At 42.0% G+C, this 11,700-nt stretch overlaps 1 protein-coding gene across 1 annotated transcript in view; it reads right to left on the bottom strand.

Annotated features, from left to right (window-relative positions):
* Positions 1-8,270: 8,270 nt before the first annotated feature.
* LOC146463787 (uncharacterized) overlaps positions 8,271-11,700 on the bottom strand; it is a 73,622-nt gene continuing 70,192 nt past the window's right edge. The window contains exon 13 of the mRNA XM_085084379.1: positions 8,271-8,466. Coding sequence (XP_084940505.1) covers positions 8,271-8,466 — 196 coding nt within the window. The remainder of the gene's footprint in view (positions 8,467-11,700) is intronic.

Genomic DNA, 11,700 nt, shown 5'->3' with positions numbered 1-11,700 from the left:
GCAATTGTCTTATAGAATCTTCGATGGAAATGTATGCAGGTGTACGACGAAGAACGTGACAAAAGCCTGAAAAACATCCACACGAACGAATCTTCAAAATGACAAAGGTCTGAGCCTCTTTAATTCTTTGCCCATTTTCTCGACCAAATATTTATTTTATTCTGTCGCGATAAGCCACTTGTCCGAGAAAAAGATTCCGCAAAGCGAGGAACAGATTGAGTTTGCGTGAACGTCATTAACGTGATTAACAAGATTACGAAGCATCCTAACAATTACCGAATCTGCAATTGGTTGCGTGGAATTTCTGGCTATGTAATAAAAGCTTATGAAGGATCGTAATGCTTGGATAGGAGATGAAAACAAACCGAGAAACGCATCCCTGTTGTAAGAGATCTCGCTATCCCTTCTAACGCATCCACTTAGAAAAAAAAGTAAAGTGACATCCGCATGTTCATCCCCTGTATACAGGCCTGTTAACGAATACAGTTTCACACAAATTTTGGGGCGAAAAAGGAGCCTGGTATGGATGAGGTATTTACATCTATCGAACATTTACGGTATAGTCAAAAAAACGTTTCACATTCTTATGACCTAGTAAAGTTGTCGATCCAACAGTCACTTGTTTTTTTTTTCAAAAATGCGTGCATGTCCAGATTTTTATCCATTATTACAGTTTCGACTTTAATGAAGCTAAATCAAATTAACTCACAGTTCATCCAAAAGCCTCAAGCCTCGAAACAGACTTTCATTGAGCAGCGTTAAGTTGTTGTTGTTCAATCGCCTGTACCATTAAAGAAGAGATACAGAGTTACTGTTACTAAAGAAATTGAACAAGGGTTGATGATCAACACATTCAGGCAAACCCATTATTTCTAAATAAATCTTCATATACAAGCAGCACAATAACGGTGGCAGCAAATCGGAATACCGCAGAAATTTAAAATTTCCAGAGTAGTACTTAATGTAATTTTTAATGTGGGTCTGAGGGAGTTTTATTAGGTAAAGAGTGTTAATAATCAAAGGGAATTTTTAATATAATTAATCTTAAAGGGCAGATTATTAGTTAAGGGACAAAACAATGAACTATTGTGCTGCCAATCTTGAGGGAGTTGGTAATTGCTGGAAGATTTCGTTTACTGTCGACCGTGTGGCAAAAATGGAAGGTGCGTGGTTGATAAGAAAAAGACTGACATTTTACTTACAGACGGAGCAGCTTTTTGTTGTTGGCAAAGGTGTTTGGTGATATGTCTTGTAAATTGTTATATTGCAGATACCTACACCAATGAATAAACGAAACTGCTTCAAGAAATAAACGGCAGTTTTATTGACCGCTTACACGTCGACTGGTCAGATGTCTTGGCAACCATGCATTTGCACATACACAAGAAGGTGTGTGTGCTCGCGATTCTTGACATTTGACAGCGCAGTTTGTAAAATCAGAGTAAAGCAGCTAGTAAAGTAAACAGCTGGCCATTTAGCAATGCAAACACTTCTAAGTTGCGATGGTGTTTACTGGCGTATGGCTACGAAATCACAGTGAAAGTGACTAAATGAGGCAATATGACATTGCAAATTGAGTTTGATGAAGACATCAGTAACGTTTTCGTATTTTTTATTGCAAATCCATCGGTCGACAGAAAAGTTCTCATTAATCTAATTATTAATCTAATTTCAAGCTTACGCCCATACCAAATCACTTTCGAAGAAACGACACCACGGCAAAGCTGTTGCTTAATTGTTTGCTGGTTCAGTTGTGAATTTACAGTCAATAATATATTTTTGGCAGGTGTACTTTAGCACATAGTTATTTAAGGAACTGGTTATGAAACCCTGATATCTCGAAAGTTGCTGAAAATGGTGCGAATGTGCACAAATGGTTTAATCGTTGACACTACAGGTGAATATGTTACCTGGGTCGTTTCTATTGGTCAGTTGCTCTAACACATTTGAAAATTTATTGTGGTTTGTGCACGGTCGAGGTCATAAATGCTAACAAAAACATATAAGACGAAGTTTTTCTGACTTCACAACCTGCCTTTTATTAACTATGATCAATTTTATAGGCTAATTAAAATTATACAGTAAAACTCCCGGCTTTGATTGGTGCAGCGGAGTTTTTCGAGTGTAGACTACCAATGACGTCATTGAGTAGTGTGACCAGCGCACGTGATCAGAATCTACAGTCCAACCTGGTCAACAAAGTTTTGGAAATTGTTTCAACAATGTTTTTGGCGTTAAAAGCAATTTTTTTGCAGTAAAGTAAAACTCTCCGATAAAAATTCGACAACGACCGTTGCAAGTGACCTCAACCAGATTAAAAGCTAGAACTTTTTTGTGATGTGGAAATGAAGGAAAAAATTGTCCAAATATGTCGGCGTCAGAAATCGCATTTATGTGACTGACATGCTGTAATTATTTAGGGTCAGAAATTCCTTCTGGAATAATGGCTAGTTTTGAAATTTTGTTTGTAAAATTCTTTTGGATTATACTCTTACAAGGATCACAACTGTGTGTGCGCGTGGGTGCATTAGTCTAGAACTTTGCTTGAAAGTTTTTGAGTCGGCTCAGTCAATGTGGTGCTCGCTCATGAAATGATCTTGTTCATTGTATTAAACAAAAATATTTCATTTGTCGTGGGTCTGTACTCTGATAACGCACAGAGGTCGTCAAAACTTGGTAAGAACATCAGTCACGCTACCAGCCGGATGCAAGTAGCGTACTTTTATGTTCTTACCACATTTTTACGCCATCTATGGGTTATCGAAGTACAGACGCCCGGTAAATTAAAATTTATTTGTAAAAACCAATCAACCAATTTTACATTGCGCTAAATGTGGCTAAATGTAGTTTAGGAAAGGTTAAAGGCAGCTCAATGCAGGTCAGTGGTCGCATCTTGTCACAGCTCAGGGGCGACCTTTGTATTCTCTGTTGGGAGGCGCCCCATGGTTAGCATGGCATTTGCTTGCTTGCTGGCTTGCGAGATAGTTCATTTTGTCTGCCTTATTGTCAAGCTCCCTTTTGGTCAAGCCTTTTCGTTGTCATGTCGTCTTCTCGTCAGACGAAAAATAGTCGCTCAGTCGATCTTTTTAGCGATCCGTCGCTCTTTCCCGTGTCTTGTGGCGCTGAGGCCTCTTCTGATCTTCTGTTGTTTCTTTGGCGGTCCCAACGAGTTCACCGACAGCTCCATCTTTTCCTGCGGCGAATCTGCCTGACCTAGCCCTCCTTGGCGCTGTTGTCCATGCAGTAAAAGTTGTGTTGGCTCCTGACCAAACCTCCGCTTCGTCGGATGTCGTACCCCTCCGGTTTCGATGCCTGAAACTTCGATTTCGTCTACGTGGCGTGTTTCGGAGGGCGTTCCCTCTCAACAGACGGACTTGGGCGCTCGCACAGCGATTTTCCTTGCGTCGGGTGTTGGCATCTGCCAATACAAGCTCAGTGATTTCTCTCAATTCGCCGATCCCGGCTACGATTCCTTGTGATGCTAGCGTCACATCCTCTACTAGCTTGCCGTCTGGTCCTCTCCCTTAAAAGCCTTTCGTCGTTGGTCCTGGCTTTTCCCCGGTCCCAGCCAAGACTGTTAATCAGATCGTCAGTGGTAAATTTGTCGATCTGAGCGACTTGCTCTCAGCGAACATTGTACACACCAAGCCGCAGTTGCAGGTCCTGTTAAATGGGCGTTTGGTCCATTCACCAAAAAAAAAAAATAATAATAATCGTCCTGGAGTTGAGGGTATTGGTTCGTGCTGCGAAGCTTTCGCTATTTTCACGCTCATTCTTACTTTATACTTTCCTCACCGCTGGAAGGATTTGACCAACTACAAATTGCTTATTCTTCGCACGTACCGTCAGTTCAGTGGGCGCGTGTGGCTGGCGTACGATAAAGCTTTCCGCGAGCAAGTAGCGGCAGCGAGGATCGTTGATTGGTCGACTCTGAACGTACAGCTATACAATTTCTGTGCTGCTGGGGCGTCGGTACGTGGCGGATTCGACAGTGCTTTTAACGACTTGCCTGAACCTTCCGGAGCGGCCTTTTCGTATGCAGGACGGGGAACAGAGGTCGTTCTTCCGCCCAATCAATGTCTTGTCGCTTTGCTCATCGTTCCAGCCATTGTCATGGTCCCCATCGAGCTCGTGCCAGTTCTCCCCATACGGATAATGCGTCCAAAAAGGATCGGAAACGCAAGTCTGCTTCGCTGTCTTCGAGTTCGTCCACCTCTCGTTCCAAACGCCTTTGATGGACTCCCTCTCCCTTTTGTTTAATTGTTAAACATTACATGTTGTAATGATTGTACATGCTGTTTTTGACTGAGGTTGCATTCTAGTTTTGGTTTCCATTTCGCGTGTTGTTTCTTGTTACTCGACTATGTGAAAAATGAACTGATGGCAAATCAATGTTTACATAGTATAATAATTGCTTTGGTAGATGTGAACATTATAGCTTATTTGTTATTCTCGTGTATTAAGGCTTTTTAAATCCTGTTGCCATTTTTGAGTGATTTATTAGTGAATTTTTGTTTTCCTCTCTCTCTCTCTCTCAGCAAGTTCTGCATTTCCGCCAGACTCTTCAGCTAGCCCGTTGAACGTGGATGAATTTTGCAGAAAATTGTTTTCCCATCCTGACCAACAACAGGTTGCTTTTGTTTTTCAGGACATCCGCCATGGTTCTAAGCTAGGGTTTCAGCCACCCACAGGCTTAGACGTGCCAAAAAGAATAACCCTTTCGCATTGCAACATGCGAAGGTGATTGACGAGTATTTGGCCAACGAGGTAGCCTTAGGCTAGATTGCTGGCCCCTGCAAATCCCCACCACTACTCCGTTTGCACGTTAGCAGTTTTGGCGTTATTCCCAAGAAAGGGCAGCCTGGCAAGTGGCGGCTGAATGATAGTTGACTTGTCGTCCCTCGGTGGGGCTAGCGTAAACGATGGAATTTACTCCCAGCTTTTCACCCTTCAGTATATTACGGTTGATCAGAACATTCGTATGGTTGCGAACTATGGCCCTGAGACTCTGATGGCCAAGTTTGATGTTGAAGCCGCATATCGAAACATCGCAACTAATCCAGACGAACGTTTCTTGCTGGGCATGAAGTGGAGGGGTCAATTTTATGTGGATCTCGTCTTCCCCTTTGGTATGCGCTTAGCGCCCTTCATTTTCAACTCAGTGGTAGACATGGTCCAATGGATTCTCCTTAACTCCCACTGTGTTTCGGATTTATCACACTATTTGGATGACTTCATCACTGCGGGGCCCCCTCAGTCCCCTCTATGTGCACAAAACCTTACATTCTTGGCTCCCACATCGCTGGTGGAATAGGCGGGAGTTAGAGGCGCTCATTGGTCACTTTCAGCACGTTGCTAAGGTAGTCTGGCCCAGAAGAACATTTCTTCGCAGGATGACTGATCTGCTGTGTTGCTCTCGCAATAAGAAACACCCAATTCACCTCAACAGGGAGTTTCGTTTGGACCTTCAGTGGTGGCAGCTGTTCCTGTCCTCGTGTAATGGGGTTGGGTTTTGGCTGTTCCCTGGCATGAATGCAATTTCGGACCTCGAAGTCACATCTGATGCGGCTGATATCTTAGGCTATGGTGCCTACGCTCGGGGTAAGTGGTTTTACGGCTCTTGGGCTCCAACTCAGGCACATCAGTCCATTGCCTATAAAGAGCTGTTTCTCGTGGTAGTCGCCGCCCATTTGTGGGGCTGTCGTTGGTCAAAGAAGCATGTGCTCTTTCGCTCCGACAACGAGGCTGTGGTTGCCATTCCGTCAGCTAGAACGTTGGAGTGCTCCGTGTTAGTTCATCTTCTTCGTGACCTGCTTTTATCGGCAGCACGCTGGGGTTTCACTTTCAGTGCTGCCCATCTTCCAGGTGTTGATAACAAAGGTGCTGATGCAGTATCTCGTTTTCGTTTGCAGGGATTCCGGCGTCTGGCTCCAGAGGCTCAGGCAGCTCCATGCACAGTACCTCAGTTTAATTCCTTCTTGCTAGCGGGATCGGTACCGATTCTTTCTTGCGCACGGGTTAACGCAGTCTACGTGCAAGTCTTACGCGTCTGGTCAGCGGTGATTAATCGAATTTTGTCGTCAGGCAGGGAAACTACACCTTGATGGCTCGCCGTGTCCGGTTGAGGAATGGACGCTGTGCTTGTTTGTTTCCTTTTCTTGCTGATTCCATTCAACATGTCTCAATCAAAGTCTATCTATCAGCTATCCGTTCCCTTTACGTTGAACAGGGTTTTCCTGGCCCAATGCTCAACTGCTTACGCCTGCAACGAGTTATGAGGGGAATTAAGCGCTTTCAGGGTTCCCCTGTTTCTTCGCGCTTGCCCATTACTGATAGCATCATGACCGTCATCCGACAGGCCTTGAATGTAACCTCACCCCCGATAATTGCATGTTCTGGGCAGCCTGTACCTTGGGTTACTTTGGCTTCCTACGCTCCACTGAATCTACTGTTCCCAACTTAGCCAGCCTCTCTTCTACTATCCACTTGTCAGTTGCAGACATAGCTGTAGACTCTAGCCTCGTTTCATCTTGCTTGCGTGTCAGGATAAGGGCATCTAAGGCATCCCTTTCGCAAGGATTGTTTTATTTACATTGGTCGTGGAAACCTCCCTTTGTGTGCCGTTCATGCAATTGGCTTAACTTTTCCTCCAAGGCGATTCCCCTGGACTATTGTTCCTCCTGCAGAATGGATAGCCGCTGTTTCGTGCCATCTTGACTGACTGGATACGGCAGGCAATGTCTGCTGCGGGATTCCTGGTAACTTCTCCAGTCACAGCTTTCGGTTGGTGCAGCTACAGTGGCAGCTTGGAATGGTGTTCCAGATCATCTTACCCAGACTCTTATCCAGGCGCTGGATCAACAACACTTACCAGCTTTATATCAGGACTCCATCCGAATATCTGGCTGACTTGTGCCATTCTCTAGCTTGAGTTAATTGGCCCATGCGTCGCTCAACTTTTTGCCTCCTACTTCTAATTTTTGAGGGTCGCCAAGCGCCATCGATTGCGTGGTGGTATTCGTTGCTCAAAGTGGCTTGCATGCCAGTGCTCCTCGACTTGGGCCTGTATGAGTGCCATTCGCTGTGCCTTTCCCGCCGCTCGTAGAGCTGATGGTCATGGCGTGGTAAGTCTCTTATTCTTTAGCCTTTAAGTGGGTCTTGCTTGAGGTTGTCGAAGTCGGAGATCCTTTGCCCCCTACTCCCCCTCCCCCCCGCCCCCGTCCTGTGTCGCGGGCCTCTCTTTGTACAAGCACTAAGGGTTATGGGGTCTTAGTGGGGGCCACTCGCTAGGTTGCCATGGATCCCTCCTTCCCCGTGCCTGATTGCTGCCTGGCTCCACCAACCTTCGAGGCCCAGCTCCCTAGCTCATCTATTGTTGATGAGTTTAAATTTGGCTAAATGTAATTAAGGCTAGGTTAAAGTCAGCTCAATGCAGGTCAGTGGTCCCCTCTTGTCACGGCTCAGGGGAGACCATTGTATTCTCTGCTTGGGGGCGCCCCATGGTTCACATCGCATTTGCTTGCTTCCTGGCCTGAGGTCATTTTGCTTGCCTTATTGTCAAGCCCACCCCCCCCCCCCCCCCTCCTCTCTCCGCCCTCCCTTTGGTAAGTATCGGGTCTTGTAAGTATTCCAGTGATTGGGTTTACTGTGACGGTGCCGTTGGTGGTGGTCGCTCGAACGGTTGCCATGGTAACCTCATTCCCGTTGCCTGATTGCTGGCTTGCTCCACCAACTTTCTAGGCACCTGCTGCTAAGCTCATCTATTGTTGATGAGTTTAATTTATTGATTATAACCTGTTCAATGATACAGTTTTTTGGTGTGCAAACTGTTACAAAAAGTTTTTTACTTACAAATACGTTAAATTCTCCAACCCACGGAAAACACTTTCGTTCAGCTGGGATAACTTGTTGTCGTCGAGAAGACTGCAGATCATTCAAAAGGAAAAGATATCAGATATACTGGCCGGTTGAATTTAAAGTGAAAACGCTTTGTACCATACTCATTCAGATGATTAAAATTGATTACCTTTTAAAATTGCGCTATCAAAAAAGAATTTGATTTTAAGTCTTTTGACAATACAGGAATTCAACTTTTTTTTAGGTAAGATGTAGCTACTATGGAAATAGTAAAATTAAACAGACAAAAAAACAACAACAACAACAACAAAAATAAACAAACAAACAATAAGGGAAAAACATGTTTCAACCTGCTTACAGCATAAAGATTGCTCATGATAACATTGTGAATGCTCATACTTGACTTAGCTATCTTAAGCAATTGTATGAATGACTCTTTTCTCAAGGTCTTTATGCTTTAACATTATTATACTTTGAGGAAAGGGCTCGTAATGCTTGTAAATTAGGTTAATCTGTACATCGTAATTGTTGACTAACATGGTCTCCAGCTCAGGATTGTTGTCAAATATTCCTGCTGGCAACTCTTGTAGCTCGTTGTTTTCTAGCCACCTAGAAAAATTAATGAAAACCGAAAGATAATAGATGTAAACTAAAAATACAACCATTGAAGGCAAGTTGATTAGATGTTGTATTGTTCTAGAAAATTCTTCTTCTGGATCTCGAGAACAAAAACGCCAGAATAAAAAACAAAATTAAACAACAATTAATTTCGCCTTCATCTACGCTATTGGACAGCCTTTCTTTCTTTCTAGCCACCCCATATTCTCCAGATAATTATTTTTATCAACGCACCTTTTAACTTATATCATGTGTACGAACACAATAATGGCGTTATTAGCTGAAAGCAATGAGAACTTTAAATATCTATTAGCACTGTCATCAGATAATTAAGCCAATTCTGTTTTCTGCTTATGTTACATGTTACAAAGACTTGTACTCAAATGGTACCAAGACTATGCGTTTGACCAGGCATAACAAATCGATGACATCAATGACATCAATGAAATCAATGAGTAATCAATAGGTAATCGATAGGTAATCAGTTGATTAGTCATTGATCATTATTGACGATGATCAATGAGTAATCGTTGACTAATCGATAAGCCACAAAAATTAAGGTTATCGATTAGTTATCGATTGCATCGATTAGTCATTGATTTCATTCATTACTCATCGATATCATCTCGTGGCTGACGACCGTATTCGGCGAATAAGAACAAAATAAAAACAACTTATTAAATGTAAAAAGATGTTTCCAGCTTTATTCTATCCAGTTTACAGTACATGTGAATTAAGCTTCAGAAGTCCTATTTTGTTCCCCCGTATCTCGTTGTCGTTTATTATTGAATCAAACCTTGACGGTTGTCCCGTCAAGGTTGGAAAATTCTCCTATCACACCTTGGGATGGATATCTCCTCCCTTTATACAGGGCCTCATGGGCCATTTTTTGTAGATGGGAAAATTTCATTTTAATATGTGTGGTTGATGAAGCCGCTCGTTTCCTTTTTCCTGTAAAGCAAAGACAAAATGAAATTAGGTAAATTTAATTGAACAAGTATTTATTTACTTATCTATATGCAAAGCTGATGAATAAACATCTCGTAAAAACATTCCTCGGAAAGACGTCCGTGTACTAATGACAGTACACAACGCATATGGATTGTGCAACGGAAATAGTTCTTGCGAATTGATTGAATAACACGTGTTCATAAGGGATTCATGTACCTTTTATCTTTCCTCTCAGATCTGCTATAGGATCTTCTTGTTAAAGTCAGTTCTTTATCTCTCGGTAGGGCTCTCTTCCCTCCTCCCTCTTAGGTTTGTTGACAATTTCGGATCCTCTACCTTGGTAACTTTCCATCACGTGGGTAACAAACTGCGCGATTGGAATTTTGTTCACTCGCAAAAGGCGCAGTGCTTCTTGGCGGCTAAGTTCTGCTGTGTCTAAAGGAGGGCTAGGCGGTATAAAAGTCGATGAGCAATCGATGGGTCATCGATGAGTAATCAATAACATCAGTGAGTAATCGATGTCATCGCTCATCGATAGGCCACAAAATTTTTGGGCTTCGACTACTCATCGATGACTCATTGATCATCGCCAATAATCAATGACTTATCAACTGATTACCCATCGATTACTCCTTGATTACCAATTGATTTCATTGATTATCGATTAGTTATGCCTGGGTTTGAATACACTCAACCTAAAGATCCACAAACTGTTCAGTATGTAAGAGAAAATTTACACTTTACGTGCCAAAACACATGACACAAAGATAACACTGTCACAGAAACAATGGCTGTATTTACGTGTTGCAGATAAATAAATAACAGTCGCATTAAACAGTCTAAATTATCTGAATTTCACTTCTGTAGGTGAGTGCGACAGTAAAACGATAACTTAACTTACAAAGTTTTCAGCCGAGTATTCTTATCAAAAACGCCAGACGACAAGTTCTTCAGCTCGTTATTTGACAAAAATCTATCAACAAACAATCATAGTTGCTGTTATTTGTTAGTTAACTTATTGATGTTGTACAAACATCCCCTGCATTTTTATCTCAAGTTGACAAAGCCTTGATGGCCAGCACGTTTTTATTTCATTACAATTTTTCAATAGGATGCAGTTCATGAGTACTCTTTAGGCTTATGCGTCAAGACCGAAAGGTCTTATGGGTAGCTGTAACATGTTATAAGTTGTCTGTAAGTTTACGGTTAGCAGTACGAAAGGGTTGGAAAAAATACCCTAAACCTTTTCCCTTGGGATTTATTTTTTCCGAGGGTGGGTTTCGTAAAGGGTAAAATAAATTACCCATATCACTTTACGGTCTTGTAGCCTAGGCTTTAAAGGACAACGGATAGACCATTTCCGATATATTAAAATTCTAGCTTGGCTACGAGGCTTGGGGTATTAAAACAACAAAAATTATATTGAGGTTCAGAATGATTATGTCTTTTGTTTTTTTCCCCAAGCCTCTTAGGCAAGCTGGAATTTTAATATATCGAAAATGTTGTATTAAAGCGCCGTATGAAAAATTTAACTTACTTTCTGCTAAAGAAAGGCCATTTCGTAGACTGTCCATCGGTGGTTGTTCAAAAGTTTATTAATATTGAACGCAAATTAGAGATTTAGCGTCTACTGTTATCGATGTTTACTAACTTGTTCAAAAGCGTTAAGTATCTGAACTAGACATAGCGATCAAACGAGACATAGATCAACTGAAAGATATTTGGTCCTGATGGAAACGCGTAGGGGTTGTTTTTTCTATTATTCAATGGTTTCATTCGCGCGTTATGTGTTTGTTTTAGGCGGCTCTAAAAATTAAAATTTGTTATAACACAATTTTGATTACACATTTTCTCTTCACTAAGATCAACGTTACTTGATTTTAACACTTAGTGATCCATCTTCCTGTAACATAGCCGGGTCGTGATTTTAAGACACACAAAAAGTTGTTTACGTTTGAAAAAATAACAAATTCTTTAGGTGAGAATGTAAAGCCTTTAATCTGGTCTTACAAGGCTGTTTAACAATTTTGCTGCTGGTGTTTCTTGTTTACCTTCCTACTATGTTAACCCTTTAAATTACTTATCAGCGCTAAATTGAAATTGAAATTGCTATTACACAAACGCAGTTTTGTCGTAAGCGCTGGAAATTATTGACACATTGTCGGTATCAGTCGGCACGTCTCGAGAAAAGGATTTCATATAGATGCATACTGACAAGCCTGAGGCGTCGTTTGTGGTCTTAGCCTAACAACACAAACTAAGCTGATGAAATAA

Source organism: Pavona decussata, unplaced genomic scaffold (genome assembly GCF_977016875.1).
Source record: "Pavona decussata unplaced genomic scaffold, jaPavDecu1.1 SCAFFOLD_175, whole genome shotgun sequence".
Taxonomy (NCBI): domain Eukaryota; kingdom Metazoa; phylum Cnidaria; class Anthozoa; order Scleractinia; family Agariciidae; genus Pavona; species Pavona decussata.
The sequence above is the reverse complement of the archived record's forward strand: the minus strand, read 5'-3'. Positions and strand labels throughout refer to the sequence as shown.